Here is a 19,293-nt window from a genome sequence, read left to right as displayed (position 1 = left end):
CTGAACCCCTCTCTCCCTCACCTTCCCCCCGAACCCCTCTCTCCCTCACCTTCCCCCCGAACCCCTCTCTCCCTCACCTTCCCCCTGAACCCCTCTCTCCCTCACCTTCCCCCTGAACTCCTCTCTCTCCCTCACCTTCCCCCCGAACCCCCCTCTCCCTCACCTTCCCCCTGAAACCCTCTCTCCCTCACCTTCCCCCTGAACCCCTCTCTCCCTCACCTTCCCCCTGAACTCCTCTCTCCCTCACCTTCCCCCCGAACCCCCCTCTCACTCACCTTCCCCCCTGAACCCCTCTCCTCCCTCTCACCTTCCCCCTGACCCCTCTCTCCTCACCTTCCCCCTGAACCCCTCTCTCCCTCACTTTTCCCCCCGAACCCCCCTCTCCCTCACCTTCCCCCTGAAACCCTCTCTCCCTCACCTTCCCCCTGAACCCCTCTCTCCCTCACCTTCCCCCTGAACCCCTCTCTCCCTCACCTTCCCCTTGAACCCCTCTCTCCCTCACCTTCCCCCCCTGAACCCCTCTCTCCCTCACCTTCCCCCTGAACCCCTCTCTCCCTCACCTTCCCCCTGAACCCTCTCTCCCTCACCTTCCCCCTGAACCCCTCTCTCCCTCACCTTCCCCCTGAACCCCTCTCTCCCTCACCTTCCCCCTGAACCCCTCTCTCCCTCACCATTCCCCCGAACCCGTCTCCCTCACCTTCCCCCTGAACCCCTCTCTCCCTCACCATCCCCCTGAACCCCTCTCTCCCTCACCTTCCCCCTGAACCCCTCTCTCCCTCACCTTCCCCCTGAACCCCTCTCTCCCTCACCTTCCCCCTGAACCCCCTCTCCCTCACCTTCCCCCTGAACCCCTCTCTCCCTCACCTTCCCCCTGAACCCCTCTCTCCCTCACCTTCCCCCGAACCCCTCTCTCCCTCACCTCCCCCTGAACCCCTCTCTCCCTCACCTTCCCCCGAACCCCTCTCTCCCTCACCTTCCCCCTGAACCCCTCTCCCTCACCTTCCCCCTGAACCCCTCTCCCTCACCTTCCCCTGAACTCCTCTCTCCCTCACCTCCCCCCCTGAACCCCTCTCTCCCTCACCTTCCCCCTTGAACCCCTTTCTCCCTCACCTTCCCCCTGAACCCCTCTCTCCCTCACCTTCCCCCTGAACCCCTCTCTCCCTCACCTTCCCCCTGAACCCCTCTCCCTCACCTTCCCTTGAACCCCTCTCTCCCTCACCTTCCCCCTGAACCCCTCTCTCCCTCACCTTCCCCCTGAACCCCTCTCTCCCTCACCTCCCCCCTGAACCCCTCTCTCCCTCACCTTCCCCCTGAACCCCTCTCTCCCTCACCTTCCCCCTGAACCCCTCTCTCCCTCACCTTCCCCCTGAACCCCTCTCTCCCTGACCTTCCCCCTGAACCCCTCTCTCCCTCACCTTCCCCCTGAACCCCTCTCTCCCTCACCATTCCCCCGAACCCGTCTCCCTCACCTTCCCCTGAACCCCTCTCTCCCTCACCATCCCCCCTGAACCCCTCTCTCCCTCACCTTCCCCCTGAACCCCTCTCTCCCTCACCTTCCCCCTGAACCCCTCTCTCCCTCACCTTCCCCCTGAACCCCTCTCCCTCACCTTCCCCTGAACCCTCTCTCCCTCACCTTCCCCTGAAACCCTCTCTCCCTCACCTTCCCCCTGAACCCCTCTCTCCCTCACCTTCCCCCGAACCCCTCTCTCCCTCACCTCCCCCCAGAACCCCTCTCTCCCTCACCTTCCCCCGAACCCCTCTCTCCCTCACCTTCCCCCTTAACCCCTCTCTCCCTCACCTTCCCCCCGAACCCCTCTCTCCCTCACCTTCCCCCCGAACCCCTCTCTCCCTCACCTTCCCCCTGAACCCCTCTCTCCCTCACCTTCCCCCTGAACTCCTCTCTCCCTCACCTTCCCCCCGAACCCCCTCTCCCTCACCTTCCCCCCGAACCCCTCTCTCCCTCACCTTCCCCCTGAACTCCTCTCTCCCTCACCTTCCCCCGAACCCCCCTCTCCCTCACCTTCCCCTGAAACCCTCTCTCCTCACCTTCCCCCTGAACCCCTCTCTCCCTCACCTTCCCCCTGAACTCCTCTCTCCCTCACCTTCCCCCCGAACCCCCCTCTCCCTCACCTTCCCCCTGAAACCCTCTCTCCCTCACCTTCCCCCTGAACCCCTCTCTCCCTCACCTTCCCCCTGAACCCCTCTCTCCCTCAGCTTCCCCCTGAACCCCTCTCTCCCTCACGGTCCCCCTGAACCCCTCTCTCCCTCACCTCCCCCCTGAACCCCCCTCTCCCTCACCTTCTCCTTGAACCCCTTTCTCCCTCACCTTCCCCCTGAACCCCTCTCTCCCTCACCTTCCCCTGAACCCCTCTCTCCCTCACCTTCCCCTGAACCCCTCTCCCTCACCTTCCCCTTGAACCCCTCTCTCCCTCACCTTCCCCCTGAACCCCTCTCTCCCTCACCTTCCCCCTGAACCCCTCTCTCCCTCACCTCCCCCCTGAACCCCTCTCTCCCTCACCTTCCCCCTGAACCCCTCTCTCCCTCACCTTCCCCCTGAACCCCTCTCTCCCTCACCTTCCCCCTGAACCCCTCTCCCTCACCTTCCCCCTGAACCCCTCTCTCCCTCACCTTCCCCCTGAACCCCTCTCTCCCTCACCTTCCCCCTGAACCCCTCTCTCCCTCTCCTTTCCCCTGAACCCCTCTCTCCCTCACCTTCCCCCTGAACCCCTCTCTCTCACCTTCCCCCTGAACCCCTCTCTCCCTCACCTTCCCCCTGAACCCCTCTCTCCCTCACCTTCCCCCCCGAACCCCTCTCTCCCTCAGCTTCCCCCTGAACCCCTCTCCCTCACCTTCCCCCGAACCCCTCTCTCCCTCACCTTCCCCCGAACCCCTCTCTCCCTCACCTTCCCCCTGAACCCCTCTCTCCCTCACCTTCCCCCTGAACCCCTCTCTCCCTCACCTTCCCCCTGGACCCCTGTCTCCCTGACCTTCCCCCTGAACCCCTCTCTCCCTCACCTCCCCCTGGACCCCTCTCTCCCTCACCTTCCCCCTGAACCCCTCTCTCCCTCACCTTCCCCCTGGACCCCTCTCTCCCTCACCTTCCCCCTGAACCCCTCTCTCCCTCACCTTCCCCCTGAACCCCTCTCTCCCTCACCTTTCCCCCTGAACCCCTCTCCCTCACCTTCCCCCGAACCCCTCTCTCCCTCACCTTCCCCCCGAACCCCTCTCTCCCCTCACCTTCCCCCCGAACCCCTCTCTCCCTCACCTTTCCCCCCGAACCCCTCTCTCCCTCACCTGTCCAGCCAGTACTGTTCTCCTTGCTCATGTCCGTCTTGTGCCGGAGAAGAATCCTGGCCGACTCCAGGTGCCCCAGCGAGATGGCGAGGTGAAGCGGGGTGCGGCCCCGGGGGTCAATGAGGTTGATATCGTGCTACGGGGAGGCGGGGAAGAGAGACAAGGAACAGTCAGAATCAGATCCAATTACTCTCACTTCTCACGTCTTGGGCGCTAATTCCGAGCCCCGGTGTCTGGTACTGAGCCCCAGACACACACACACAGCAGGAGAGGCCCAGGCTCCATCCCCGGCCTAGTCCTGAGTTAGCCTCCCACCCGGTGTAGTACTGAGCCCCAGACCGGTGTCACCCGAGCCTCAGTGGGACTCTCTCTCTCTCATCTCTGAGTCAGAAGGTCGAGGGTTTGAGTCCACACGCCGGAGACACGAGACCCATAATCCTGGCCGACACTCCCCAGTGCCCAATACTGAGGGAGCGCCGCACTGTCGGAGGGACAGTACTGAGGGAGCGCCGCACTGTCGGAGGGACAGTACTGAGGGAGCGCCGCACTGTCGGAGGGGCAGTACTGAGGGAGCGCCGCACTGTCGGAGGGACAGTACTGAGGGAGCGCCGCTCTGTCGGAGGGTCAGTACTGAGGGAGCGCCGCACTGTCGGAGGGTCAGTACTGAGGGAGCGCCGCACTGTCAGAGGGGCAGTACTGAGGGAGCGCTGCACTGTCGGAGGGGCAGTACTGAGGGAGCGGTGCACTGTCGGAGGGACAGTACTGAGGGAGCGCCGCACTCTGGGAGAGGCAGTACTGAGGGAGTGCTGCACTGTCGGAGGGTCAGTACTGAGGGAGCACTGCACTGTCGGGGGGCAGTACTGAGGGAGTGCTGCACTGTCGGAGGGTCAGTACTGAGGGAGCGCTGCACTGTCGGAGGGTCAGTACTGAGGAAGTGCTGCACTGTAGGAGGGTCAGTGCTGAGGGAGCGCCGCACTGTCGAAGGGGCAGTACTGAGGGAACGCCGCACTGTCGGAGGGGGCAGTACTGAGGGAGCTCCGCACTGTCAGAGGTGCAGTACTGAGGGAGCGCTGCACTGTCGGAGGGGCAGTACTGAGGGAGCGCTGCACTGTCGGAGGGGCAGTACTGAGGGAGCGCTGCACTGTCGGAGGGGCAGTACTGAGGGAGCGGTGCACTTTCGGAGGGGCAGTACTGAGGGAGCGCTGCACTGTCGGAGGGGCAGTACTGAGGGAGCGCTGCACTGTCGGAGGGGCAGTACTGAGGGAGCCCCGCACTGTCGGAGGGGCAGTACTGAGGGAGCGCTGCACTTTCGGAGGGGCAGTACTGAGGGAGCGCTGCACTGTCGGAGGGGCAGTACTGAGGGAGCGGTGCACTGTCGGAGGGTCAGTACTGAGGGAGCGCTGCACTGTCAGAGGGGCAGTACTGAGGGAGTGCTGCACTGTCGGAGGGTCAGTACTGAGGGAGCGCTGCACTGTCGGGGGGCAGTACTGAGGGAGTGCTGCACTGTCGGAGGGTCAGTAATGAGGGAGCGCTGCACTGTCAGAGGGGCAGTACTGAGGGAGCGCTGCACTGTCGGAGGGGCAGTACTGAGGGAACGCTGCACTGTCGGAGGGGCAGTACTGAGGGAGCGCTGCACTGTCGGAGGGGCAGTACTGAGGGAGCGCTGCACTGTCGGAGGGGCAGTACTGAGGGAGCGCTGCACTGTCGGAGGGGCAGTACTGAGGGAACGCCGCACTGTCGGAGGGGTGGTACTGAGGGAGCGCCGCATTGTCGGAGGGGCAGTACTGAGGGAGCGCTGCACTGTCAGAGGTGCAGTACTGAGGGAGCGCTGCACTGTCGGAGAGTCAGTACTGAGGGAGCGCTGCACTGTCGGAGGGGCAGTACTGAGGGTGTGCTGCACTGTCAGAGGGGCAGTACTGAGGGAGCGGCGCACTGTCGGAGAATCAGTACTGAGGGAGCGCCGCACTGTCGGAGGGGCAGTACTGAGGGAGCGCTGCACTGTCGGAGGAGCAGTACTGAGGGAGCGCCGCACTGTCGGAGGGGCAGTACTGAGGGAGCGCCGCACTGTCGGGTGGGCAGTACTGAGGGAGCGCCACACTATCAGAGGGGCAGTACTGAGGGAGCGCCGCACTGTCGGAGGGGCAGTACTGAGGGAGCGCCGCACTGTCGGATGGGCAGTACTGAGGGAGCGCCACACTATCAGAGGGGCAGTACTGAGGGAGTGCCGCAATGTCGGAGGGGCAGTACTGAGGGAGCGCCGCACTGTCGGAGGGGCAGTACTGAGGGAGCGCCGCACTGTCGGATGGGCAGTACTGAGGGAGCGCCACACTATCAGAGGGGCAGTACTGAGGGAGCGCCGCACTGTCGGAGGGGCAGTACTGAGGGAGCGCCGCACTGTCGGAGGGGCAGTACTGAGGGAGCGCCGCACTGTCGGAGGGGCAGTACTGAGGGAGCACTGCACTGTCGGAGGGGCAGTACTGAGGGAGCGCTGCACTGTCAGAGGGGCAGTACTGAGGGAGCGCTGCACTGTCGGAGGGGCAGTACTGAGGGAGCGCTGCACTGTCGGAGGGGCAGTACTGAGGGAGCGCCGCACTGTCGGAGGGCCAGTACTGAGGGAGCGCTGCACTGTCAGAGGGGCAGTACTGAGGGAGCGCCGCACTGTCGGAGGGGCAGTACTGAGGGAGCGCTGCACTGTCAGAGGTGCAGTACTGAGGGAGCGCTGCACTGTCGGAGAGTCAGTACTGAGGGAGCGCTGCACTGTCGGAGGGGCAGTACTGAGGGAGCGCTGCACTGTCGGAGGGGCAGTACTGAGGGAGCGGCGCACTGTCGGAGAGTCAGTACTGAGGGAGCGCCGCACTGTCGGAGGGGCAGTACTGAGGGAGCACTGCACTGTCGGAGGAGCAGTACTGAGGGAGCGCCGCACTGTCGGATGGGCAGTACTGAGGGAGCGCCACACTATCAGAGGGGCAGTACTGAGGGAGTGCCGCACTGTCGGAGGGGCAGTACTGAGGGAGCGCCGCACTGTCGGATGGGCAGTACTGAGGGAGCGCCACACTATCAGAGGGGCAGTACTGAGGGAGCGCCGCACTGTCGGAGGGGCAGTACTGAGGGAGCGCCGCACTGTCGGAGGGGCAGTACTGAGGGAGCGCCGCACTGTCGGATGGGCAGTACTGAGGGAGCGCCGCACTGTCGGAGGGTCAGTACTGAGGGAGCACTGCACTGTCGGAGGGGCAGTACTGAGGGAGCGCCGCACTGTCGGAGGGCCAGTACTGAGGGAGCGCTGCACTGTCGGAGGGGCAGTACTGAGGGAGCGCCGCACTGTCGGAGGGGCAGTACTGAGGGAGTGCTGCACTGTCGGAGGGGCAGTACTGAGGGAGTGCTGCACTGTCGGAGGGGCAGTACTGAGGGAGCGCTGCACTTTCGGAGGGGCAGTACTGAGGGAGCGCTGCACTGTCGGAGGGGCAGTACTGAGGGAGCGGTGCACTGTCGGAGGGTCAGTACTGAGGGAGCGCTGCACTGTCAGAGGGGCAGTACTGAGGGAGTGCTGCACTGTCGGAGGGTCAGTACTGAGGGAGCGCTGCACTGTCGGGGGGCAGTACTGAGGGAGTGCTGCACTGTCGGAGGGTCAGTAATGAGGGAGCGCTGCACTGTCAGAGGGGCAGTACTGAGGGAGCGCTGCACTGTCGGAGGGGCAGTACTGAGGGAATGCTGCACTGTCGGAGGGGCAGTACTGAGGGAGCGCTGCACTGTCGGAGGGGCAGTACTGAGGGAGCGCTGCACTGTCGGAGGGGCAGTACTGAGGGAGCGCTGCACTGTCGGAGGGGCAGTACTGAGGGAACGCTGCACTGTCGGAGGGGCGGTACTGAGGGAGCGCCGCATTGTCGGAGGGGCAGTACTGAGGGAGCGCTGCACTGTCAGAGGTGCAGTACTGAGGGAGCGCTGCACTGTCGGAGAGTCAGTACTGAGGGAGCGTTGCACTGTCGGAGGGGCAGTACTGAGGGTGTGCTGCACTGTCAGAGGGGCAGTACTGAGGGAGCGGCGCACTGTCGGAGAATCAGTACTGAGGGAGCGCCGCACTGTCGGAGGGGCAGTACTGAGGGAGCGCTGCACTGTCGGAGGAGCAGTACTGAGGGAGCGCCGCACTGTCGGAGGGGCAGTACTGAGGGAGCGCCGCACTGTCGGAGGGGCAGTACTGAGGGAGCGCCGCACTGTCGGATGGGCAGTACTGAGGGAGCGCCACACTATCAGAGGGGCAGTACTGAGGGAGTGCCGCAATGTCGGAGGGGCAGTACTGAGGGAGCGCCGCACTGTCGGAGGGGCAGTACTGAGGGAGCGCCGCACTGTCGGATGGGCAGTACTGAGGGAGCGCCACACTATCAGAGGGGCAGTACTGAGGGAGCGCCGCACTGTCGGAGGGGCAGTACTGAGGGAGCGCCGCACTGTCGGAGGGGCAGTACTGAGGGAGCGCCGCACTGTCGGAGGGGCAGTACTGAGGGAGCACTGCACTGTCGGAGGGGCAGTACTGAGGGAGCGCTGCACTGTCAGAGGGGCAGTACTGAGGGAGCGCTGCACTGTCGGAGGGGCAGTACTGAGGGAGCGCTGCACTGTCGGAGGGGCAGTACTGAGGGAGCGCCGCACTGTCGGAGGGCCAGTACTGAGGGAGCGCTGCACTGTCAGAGGGGCAGTACTGAGGGAGCGCCGCACTGTCGGAGGGGCAGTACTGAGGGAGCGCTGCACTGTCGGAGGGGCGGTACTGAGGGAGCGCTGCACTGTCGGAGGGGCAGTACTGAGGGAGCCCCGCACTGTCGGAGGGGCAGTACTGAGGGAGCGCTGCACTTTCGGAGGGGCAGTACTGAGGGAGCGCTGCACTGTCGGAGGGGCAGTACTGAGGGAGCGGTGCACTGTCGGAGGGTCAGTACTGAGGGAGCGCTGCACTGTCAGAGGGGCAGTACTGAGGGAGTGCTGCACTGTCGGAGGGTCAGTACTGAGGGAGCGCTGCACTGTCGGGGGGCAGTACTGAGGGAGTGCTGCACTGTCGGAGGGTCAGTAATGAGGGAGCGCTGCACTGTCAGAGGGGCAGTACTGAGGGAGCGCTGCACTGTCGGAGGGGCAGTACTGAGGGAACGCTGCACTGTCGGAGGGGCAGTACTGAGGGAGCGCTGCACTGTCGGAGGGGCAGTACTGAGGGAGCGCTGCACGGTCGGAGGGGCAGTACTGAGGGAGCGCTGCACTGTCGGAGGGGCAGTACTGAGGGAACGCCGCACTGTCGGAGGGGCGGTACTGAGGGAGCGCCGCATTGTCGGAGGGGCAGTACTGAGGGAGCGCTGCACTGTCAGAGGTGCAGTACTGAGGGAGCGCTGCACTGTCGGAGAGTCAGTACTGAGGGAGCGCTGCACTGTCGGAGGGGCAGTACTGAGGGTGTGCTGCACTGTCAGAGGGGCAGTACTGAGGGAGCGGCGCACTGTCGGAGAATCAGTACTGAGGGAGCGCCGCACTGTCGGAGGGGCAGTACTGAGGGAGCGCCGCACTGTCGGGTGGGCAGTACTGAGGGAGCGCCACACTATCAGAGGGGCAGTACTGAGGGAGCGCCGCACTGTCGGAGGGGCAGTACTGAGGGAGCGCCGCACTGTCGGATGGGCAGTACTGAGGGAGCGCCACACTATCAGAGGGGCAGTACTGAGGGAGTGCCGCAATGTCGGAGGGGCAGTACTGAGGGAGCGCCGCACTGTCGGAGGGGCAGTACTGAGGGAGCGCCGCACTGTCGGATGGGCAGTACTGAGGGAGCGCCACACTATCAGAGGGGCAGTACTGAGGGAGCGCCGCACTGTCGGAGGGGCAGTACTGAGGGAGCGCCGCACTGTCGGAGGGGCAGTACTGAGGGAGCGCCGCACTGTCGGAGGGGCAGTACTGAGGGAGCACTGCACTGTCGGAGGGGCAGTACTGAGGGAGCGCTGCACTGTCAGAGGGGCAGTACTGAGGGAGCGCTGCACTGTCGGAGGGGCAGTACTGAGGGAGCGCTGCACTGTCGGAGGGGCAGTACTGAGGGAGCGCCGCACTGTCGGAGGGCCAGTACTGAGGGAGCGCTGCACTGTCAGAGGGGCAGTACTGAGGGAGCGCCGCACTGTCGGAGGGGCAGTACTGAGGGAGCGCCGCATTGTCGGAGGGGCAGTACTGAGGGAGCGCTGCACTGTCAGAGGTGCAGTACTGAGGGAGCGCTGCACTGTCGGAGAGTCAGTACTGAGGGAGCGCTGCACTGTCGGAGGGGCAGTACTGAGGGTGTGCTGCACTGTCAGAGGGGCAGTACTGAGGGAGCGGCGCACTGTCGGAGAGTCAGTACTGAGGGAGCGCCGCACTGTCGGAGGGGCAGTACTGAGGGAGCACTGCACTGTCGGAGGAGCAGTACTGAGGGAGCGCCGCACTGTCGGATGGGCAGTACTGAGGGAGCGCCACACTATCAGAGGGGCAGTACTGAGGGAGTGCCGCACTGTCGGAGGGGCAGTACTGAGGGAGCGCCGCACTGTCGGATGGGCAGTACTGAGGGAGCGCCACACTATCAGAGGGGCAGTACTGAGGGAGCGCCGCACTGTCGGAGGGGCAGTACTGAGGGAGCGCCGCACTGTCGGAGGGGCAGTACTGAGGGAGCGCCGCACTGTCGGATGGGCAGTACTGAGGGAGCGCCGCACTGTCGGAGGGTCAGTACTGAGGGAGCACTGCACTGTCGGAGGGGCAGTACTGAGGGAGCGCCGCACTGTCGGAGGGCCAGTACTGAGGGAGCGCTGCACTGTCGGAGGGGCAGTACTGAGGGAGCGCCGCACTGTCGGAGGGGCAGTACTGAGGGAGTGCTGCACTGTCGGAGGGGCAGTACTGAGGGAGTGCTGCACTGTCGGAGGGGCAGTACTGAGGGAGCGCTGCACTTTCGGAGGGGCAGTACTGAGGGAGCGCTGCACTGTCGGAGGGGCAGTACTGAGGGAGCGGTGCACTGTCGGAGGGTCAGTACTGAGGGAGCGCTGCACTGTCAGAGGGGCAGTACTGAGGGAGTGCTGCACTGTCGGAGGGTCAGTACTGAGGGAGCGCTGCACTGTCGGGGGGCAGTACTGAGGGAGTGCTGCACTGTCGGAGGGTCAGTAATGAGGGAGCGCTGCACTGTCAGAGGGGCAGTACTGAGGGAGCGCTGCACTGTCGGAGGGGCAGTACTGAGGGAATGCTGCACTGTCGGAGGGGCAGTACTGAGGGAGCGCTGCACTGTCGGAGGGGCAGTACTGAGGGAGCGCTGCACTGTCGGAGGGGCAGTACTGAGGGAGCGCTGCACTGTCGGAGGGGCAGTACTGAGGGAACGCTGCACTGTCGGAGGGGCGGTACTGAGGGAGCGCCGCATTGTCGGAGGGGCAGTACTGAGGGAGCGCTGCACTGTCAGAGGTGCAGTACTGAGGGAGCGCTGCACTGTCGGAGAGTCAGTACTGAGGGAGCGTTGCACTGTCGGAGGGGCAGTACTGAGGGTGTGCTGCACTGTCAGAGGGGCAGTACTGAGGGAGCGGCGCACTGTCGGAGAATCAGTACTGAGGGAGCGCCGCACTGTCGGAGGGGCAGTACTGAGGGAGCGCTGCACTGTCGGAGGAGCAGTACTGAGGGAGCGCCGCACTGTCGGAGGGGCAGTACTGAGGGAGCGCCGCACTGTCGGAGGGGCAATACTGAGGGAGCGCCGCACTGTCGGATGGGCAGTACTGAGGGAGCGCCACACTATCAGAGGGGCAGTACTGAGGGAGTGCCGCAATGTCGGAGGGGCAGTACTGAGGGAGCGCCGCACTGTCGGAGGGGCAGTACTGAGGGAGCGCCGCACTGTCGGATGGGCAGTACTGAGGGAGCGCCACACTATCAGAGGGGCAGTACTGAGGGAGCGCCGCACTGTCGGAGGGGCAGTACTGAGGGAGCGCCGCACTGTCGGAGGGGCAGTACTGAGGGAGCGCCGCACTGTCGGAGGGGCAGTACTGAGGGTGCACTGCACTGTCGGAGGGGCAGTACTGAGGGAGCGCTGCACTGTCAGAGGGGCAGTACTGAGGGAGCGCTGCACTGTCGGAGGGGCAGTACTGAGGGAGCGCTGCACTGTCGGAGGGGCAGTACTGAGGGAGCGCCGCACTGTCGGAGGGCCAGTACTGAGGGAGCGCTGCACTGTCAGAGGGGCAGTACTGAGGTAGCGCCGCACTGTCGGAGGGGCAGTACTGAGGGAGCGCTGCACTGTCGGAGGGGCGGTACTGAGGGAGCGCCGCATTGTCGGAGGGGCAGTACTGAGGGAGCGCTGCACTGTCAGAGGTGCAGTACTGAGGGAGCGCTGCACTGTCGGAGAGTCAGTACTGAGGGAGCGCTGCACTGTCGGAGGGGCAGTACTGAGGGTGTGCTGCACTGTCAGAGGGGCAGTACTGAGGGAGCGGCGCACTGTCGGAGAGTCAGTACTGAGGGAGCGCCGCACTGTCGGAGGGGCAGTACTGAGGGAGCGCTGCACTGTCGGAGGAGCAGTACTGAGGGAGCGCCGCACTGTCGGATGGGCAGTACTGAGGGAGCGCCACACTATCAGAGGGGCAGTACTGAGGGAGTGCCGCACTGTCGGAGGGGCAGTACTGAGGGAGCGCCGCACTGTCGGATGGGCAGTACTGAGGGAGCGCCACACTATCAGAGGGGCAGTACTGAGGGAGCGCCGCACTGTCGGAGGGGCAGTACTGAGGGAGCGCCGCACTGTCGGAGGGGCCGTACTGAGGGAGCGCCGCACTGTCGGATGGGCAGTACTGAGGGAGCGCCGCACTGTCGGAGGGTCAGTACTGAGGGAGCGCCGCACTGTCAGAGGGCCAGTACTGAGGGAGCGCTGCACTGTCGGAGGGGCAGTACTGAGGGAGCGCCGCACTGTCGGAGGGGCAGTACTGAGGGAGTGCTGCACTGTCGGAGGGGCAGTACTGAGGGAGTGCAGCACTGTTGGAGGGGCAGTACTGAGGGAGCGCTGCACTGTTGGAGGTGCCGTTCCACCGAGGCCCCGTCTGTAAAAATCCCACGGCCACAATTGGACAAAGAGCAGGGGGGAGTTTCTCCAACATCACTAAAAACTAAAGCTTACCCGGTCACTTATCCCATTGCTGTTTGTGGGAGCTTGCTGTGCGCGAATTGGCTGCTGCGTTTCCTACCGTGACGACAGTTTACAGAAGTGCTTCATAGGCTGTGAAGCGCTTTGGGCCGTCTATCTTACACACAGAGCGGGAGGAGCCCAGAGACTGGCAGCGGGAGGACGGGGTAGAACGACAGTGTGACGCATTTAAACAGGTCTTCCCCAAAATACATGTTTACAGAGGAATTGGCAGTGGGAGCGTGACTGTTTACATAGGGACCCGTTACCCACCGTGACTGTTTACATAGGGACCCGTTACCCACCGTGACTGTTTACATAGGGACCCGTTACCCACCGTGACTGTTTACATAGGGACCCGTTACCCACCGTGACTGTTTACATAGGGACCCGTTACCCACCGTGACTGTTTACATAGGGACCCGTTACCCACCGTGACTGTTTACATAGGGACCCGTTACCCACCGTGACTGTTTACATAGGGACCCGTTACCCACCGTGACTGTTTACATAGGGACCCGTTACCCACCGTGACTGTTTACATCGGGACCCGTTACCCACCGTGACTGTTTACATCGGGACCCGTTACCCACCGTGACTGTTTACATAGGGACCCGTTACCCACCGTGACTGTTTACATAGGGACCCGTTACCCACCGTGACTGTTTACATAGGGACCCGTTACCCACCGTGACTGTTTACATAGGGACCCGTTACCCACCGTGACTGTTTACATAGGGACCCGTTACCCACCGTGACTGTTTACATAGGGACCCGTTACCCACCGTGACTGTTTACATAGGGACCCGTTACCCACCGTGACTGTTTACATAGGAACCCGTTACCCACCGTGACTGTTTACATAGGCCTGTGAGATCGTCCACTTTGGACCTAAAATGGAGAGAACAGGGTACTTTCTAAATGGTGGAGGTCCAAAGAGACCCGAGGGCCCAGATACATCGATCATTAAAATGTCATGAACAGGTACAGAAAAGAATCAAGGCGGCTAATGGCATGCTGGCCTTTATATCTGGAGGAGCAGAATACAAGGGGGTAGAAGTTAGGGTAGAGAGGGAAACTATTTCCGTTGGTTGGGTATTCTAGGACTAGGGGGCAGTCTAAAAATTAGAGCCAGACCTTTCAGGAGTGAAGTGAGGAAACACTTCTACACACAAAGGGTGGTAAAAGTTCCGCAAACGGCAATTGATGCTAGATCAATTAATTTTAAATCGGAGATTGATAGATTTTTGCTAACCAAAGGTATTAAGGGATATGGGGCATGGGCCAAAGACGGGAATGTGGAGTTAGGTCGCAGATCAGCCACGATCTCATTGAATGGCGGAACAGGCTCGAGGGGCTGAATGGCCTCCTCCCGTTCCTGTGTTCCTATGGGACCGTTTACACAGGCCCGTGACCGTTTACACAGGCCCGCGACCGTTTACACAGACCCGCGACCGTTTACACAGACCCGCGACCGTTTACACAGGCCCGCGACCGTTTACACAGGCCCGCGACCGTTTACACAGGCCCGCGACCGTTTACACAGACCCGTGACCGTTTACACAGGCCCGCGACCGTTTACACAGGCCCGCGACCGTTTACACAGGCCCGTAAATGTTTACACAGGCCCGCGACCGTTTACACAGGCCCGCGACCGTTTACACAGACCCGCGACCGTTTACACAGGCCGGCGACCGTTTACACAGACCCGCGACCGTTTACACAGACCCGCGACCGTTTACACAGGCCCGCGACCGTTTACACAGGCCCGCGACCGTTTACACAGACCCGCGACCGTTTACACAGGCCCGCGACCGTTTACACAGACCCGCGACTGTTTACACAGGCCCGCGACCGTTTACACAGGCCCGCGACCGTTTACACAGACCCGTGACCGTTTACACAGGCCCGCGACCGTTTACACAGGCCCGCGACCGTTTACACAGACCCGCGACCGTTTACACAGACCCGCGACCGTTTACACAGACCCGCGACCGTTTACACAGGCCCGCGACCGTTTACACAAGCCCGCGACCGTTTACACAGGCCCGCGACCGTTTACACAGACCCGCGACCGTTTACACAGGCCCGCGACCGTTTACACAGGCCCGCGACCGTTTACACAGGCCCGCGACCGTTTACACAGACCCGCGACCGTTTACACAGGCCCGTAAATGTTTACACAGGCCCGTGAATGTTTACACAAGACCACGACCGTTTACACAGGCCCGCGACCGTTTACACAGACCCGCGACCGTTTACACAGGCCCGTGAATGTTTACACAAGACCACGACCGTTTACACAGGCCCGCGACCGTTTACACAGACCCGCGACCGTTTACACAGGCCCGTGAATGTTTACACAAGCCCGCGACTGTTTACACAGACCCGCGATCGTTTACACAGGCCCGTGAACGTTTACACAGGCCCGTCAATGTTTACACAAGCCCACGACCGTTTACACAGGCCCGTGAATGTTTACACAGGCCCGTCAATGTTTACACAAGCCCACGACCGTTTACACAGGCCCGTGAATGTTTACAAAGGCCCGTCAATGTTTACACAAGCCCACGACCGTTTACACAGGCCCGTGAATGTTTACACAGGCCCGTCAATGTTTACACAGGCCCGCGACCGTTTACACAGGCCCGTGAATGTTTACACAGGCCCGCGACTGTTTACACAGGCCCGTGAATGTTTACACAGGCCCGCGACTGTTTACACAGGCCCGTGAATGTTTACACAGGCCCGCGACCGTTTACACAGGCCCGTGAATGTTTACACAAGCCCACGACCATTTACACAGGCCCGCGAATGTTTACACAGGCCCGTGAATGTTTACACAGGCCCGTGAATGTTTACACAAGCCCGGGACCGTTTACACAAGACCGTTATCGTTTACAGAGGTCCGCGACCCTTTACATCAACCCGTGACTGATAACACAGGCTCGTGACTGCTTACGCAGGCCCGCAACCGTTTACACAGACCAGAGATTGTTTACACAGGCCCGCGACATTTTTCACAGGTCTGCACCCCTTTACACCGGCCCGCGATTGTTTACACGGGCCCGCAACCTTTTACACGGGCCCGCGATCGTTTACACGGGCTCGCGATTGTTTACCCAAGAACGTGACTGTTTACACAGGCTCGTGATTGTTTACATAAGGCCGCGGCCATTTACACAGGCACGCGACCGTTTACACAGGCCCGCGACCGTTTACACAGGCCCGTGAATGTTTACACAGGCCCGCGACCGTTTACACAGACCCGCAACCGTTTACACAGGCCCGTGAATGTTTACACAGGCCCGTGAATGTTTACACAGGCCCGCGATCGTTTACATAGACCCGTGAATGTTTACACAGGCCCGCGACCATTTACACAGGCCCGCGACCGTTTACACAGGCCCGTGAATGTTTACACAGGCCCGCGACTGTTTACACAGACCCGTGAATGTTTACGCAGGCCCACGACCGTTTACACGGGCCTGTGAATGTTTACACAAGCCAGCGACAGTTTACACAGGCCCGCAAATGTTTACACAAGCCCGCGACTGTTTACACTGGCCCGCGACCGTTTACACAGGCCCGTGAATGTTTACACAAGCCCGCGACCGTTTACATAGGCCCGCGACTGTTTACACAGGCTCGTGATTGTTTACACAGGCCCGCGACCGTTTACACAGACCCGCGACCGTTTACACAGGCCCGCGAATGTTTACACAGGCCCGCGAAAGTTTACACAGGCCCGCGATTGTTTACACAGGCCGGCGACCGTTTACATCAACCCGTGACCGTTTGCACAAGACCGTGACCGTTTACACAGGGTCGTGATTGTTTACACAGGCTCATTACAGTTTACACAGGCCCTTGACCGTTTACACAAGACCGTTATCGTTTACAGAGGTCCGCGACCCTTTACATCAACCCGTGACTGATAACACAGGCTCGTGACTGCTTACGCAGGACCACAACCGTTTACACAGACCAGAGATTGTTTACACAGGCCCGCGACATTTTACACAGGTCCGCGCCCCTTTACACAGGCCTGCGATTGTTTACACGGGCTCGCGACCTTTAACGCGGGCTCGCGATTGTTTACACGTGCTCGCTGTTGTTTACACGGGCTCGCGATTGTTTACACGGGCCGGCGATCGTTTACACGGGCTCGCGATTGTTTACACAAGAACGTGACTGTTTACACAGGCTCGTGATTGTTTACACAAGCTCGCGGCCGCTTACACAGGCCCGCGACCATTTACACGGGCCGGCGGCCATTTACACGGGCCCGCGGCCGTTTACACGGGCTCGCGACCTTTAACACGGGCTCGCGATTGTTTACACGGGCTCGCGACCTTTAACACAGGCCCGCGACCGTTTACACTGGCCCGTGAATGTTTACACAGGCCCGCGGCCGTTTACACAAGACCGTGACCGTTTACACAGGGTCGTGATTGTTTACACAGGCTCGTTACTGTTTACACAGGCCCGTGACCGTTTACACAAGACCGTTATCGTTTACAGAGGTCCGCGACCCTTTACATCAACCCGTGACTGATAACACAGGCTCGTGACTGCTTACGCAGGCCCGCAACCGTTTACAAAGGCCCGCGAATGTTTACACTGGCCTGCGAATGTTTACACAGGCCCGCGACCGTTTACACAGGCCCACGACCGTTTACACAGGCCCGTGAATGTTTACACAGGCCTGCGACCATTTACACAGGCCCGTGAATGTTTACACAGGCCCGCGACCGTTTACACAAGACCGTTATCATTTACAGAGGTCCGCGACCCTTTACATCAACCCGTGACTGATAACACAGGCTCGTGACTGCTTACGCAGGCCCGCAACCGTTTACACAGACCAGAGATTGTTTGCACAGGCCCGCGACATTTTACACAGGTCTGCGCCCCTTTACACAGGCCCGAGATTGTTTACACGGGCCCGCAACCTTTTGCACGGGCCCGCGATCGTTTACACGGGCTCGCGATTGTTTACCCAAGAACGTGACTGTTTACACAGGCTCGTGATTGTTTACACAAGGCCGCGGCCATTTACACAGGCCTGCGACCGTTTACACAGGCCCGCGACCGTTTACACACACCCGCGACCGTTTACACAGGCCCGTGAATGTTTACACAGGCCCGCGACCGTTTACACAGACCCGCGACCATTTACACAGGCCCGAGAATGTTTGCACAGGCCCGTGAATGTTTACACAGGCCCGCGACCATTTACACAGGCCCGCGACCATTTACACAGGCCCGTGAGTTTACCCAGGCCCGCGACCGTTTACACAGGCCCATGAATGTTTACACAAGCCCGCGACCGTTTACACAGGCCCGCGACCGTTTACACAGACCCGCGACCGTTTACACAGGCCCGCGAATGTTTACACAGGCCCGCGACCGTTTACACAGGCCCGCGAACGTTTACACAGGCCCGCGATTGTTTACACAGGCCGGCGACCGTTTACATCAACCCGCGACCGTTTACACAAGACCGTGACCGTTTACACAGGGTCGTGATTGTTTACACAGGCTCATTACAGTTTACACAGGCCCGTGACCGTTTACACAAGACCGTTATTGTTTACAGAGGTCCGCGTCCCTTTACATCAACCCATGACTGATAACACAGGCTCGTGACTGCTTACGCAGGCCCACAGCTGTTTACACAGACCAGAGATTGTTTACACAGGCCCGCGACATTTTACACAGGTCCGCGCCCCTTTACACAGGCCCGCGATTGTTTACACGGGCTCGCGACCTTTAACACGGGCTCGCGATTGTTTACACGTGCTCACTGTTGTTTACACGGGCTCGCGATTGTTTACACGGGCCGGCGATCGTTTACACGGGCTCGCGATTGTTTACACAAGAACGTGACTGTTTACACAGGCTCGTGATTGTTTACACAGGCCCGCTACCGTTTACACAGGCCAGCGACCGTTTACGCAGGCCCGCGGCCGTTTACACGGGCCCGCGACCGTTTACACGGGCCGGCGGCTGTTTACACGGGCCCGCGGCCATTTACACGGGCTCGCGACCTTTAACACGGGCTCGCGATTGTTTACATGGGCTTGTGATTGTTTAAACGGGCTCGCGACCTTTAACACGGGCTCGTGACCGTTTACACAGGCCCGTGAATGTTTACACAGGCCCGCGACCGTTTACACAGGCCCGTGAATGTTTACACAGGCCCGCGACCGTTTACACAAGACCGTTATCGTTTACAGAGGTCCGCGACCCTTTACATCAACCCGTGACTGATAACACAGGCTCGTGACTGCTTACGCAGGCCCACAACCGTTTACACAGACCAGAGATTGTTTACACAGGCCCGCGACATTTTACACAGGTCCGCGCCCCTTTACACGGGCTCGCGACCTGTAACACGGGCTCGCGATTGTTTACACGTGCTCACTGTTGTTTACACGGGCTCGCGATTGTTTACACGGGCCGGCGATCGTTTACACGGGCTCGCAATTGTGTACACAAGAACGTGGCTGTTTACACAGGCTCGTGATTTTTTACACAAGCCCGTGGCCACTTACACAGGCCAGCGACCGTTTACACAGGCCCGCGACGGTTTACACAGGCCCGCGGCTGTTTACACAGGCCCGCGACCGTTTACACGGACCCGCGACCGTTTACACGGACCCGCGACCGTTTACACGGGCCGGCGGCCGAATACACGGGCCGGCGGCCGTTTACACGGGCTCGCGACCTTTAACACGGGCTCGCGATTGTTTACACAGGCTCGTGATTGTTTACACAGGCTCGTGATTGTTTACACGGGCTCGCGACCTTTAACATGGGCCCGCGACCGTGGGTCTGACCCCTCTCCCCCTCAACCTCCAAGCAGCACCCGGAGGGTGAAAAGTCAG

The 19,293-nt window shown here is 61.4% G+C and overlaps 1 protein-coding gene across 1 annotated transcript in view; it reads right to left on the bottom strand.

The window, feature by feature from the left end:
• Positions 1–19,293, bottom strand: part of LOC147092217 (ankyrin repeat domain-containing protein 13D-like) — a 46,006-nt gene that overhangs the window by 25,517 nt on the left and 1,196 nt on the right. The window contains exon 2 of the mRNA XM_085975573.1: positions 3,280–3,430. Within this exon, the coding sequence (XP_085831699.1) occupies positions 3,280–3,430 (151 nt within the window). The remainder of the gene's footprint in view (positions 1–3,279; positions 3,431–19,293) is intronic.

The sequence above is a fragment of the Somniosus microcephalus genome, unplaced genomic scaffold, assembly GCF_052327205.1.
Source record: "Somniosus microcephalus isolate GS21.2 unplaced genomic scaffold, FLI_Smic_1.0 unresolved_chr2, whole genome shotgun sequence".
Classification (NCBI taxonomy): Eukaryota; Metazoa; Chordata; class Chondrichthyes; order Squaliformes; family Somniosidae; genus Somniosus; species Somniosus microcephalus.
This window is presented reverse-complemented; position numbering and strand designations above follow the sequence as displayed.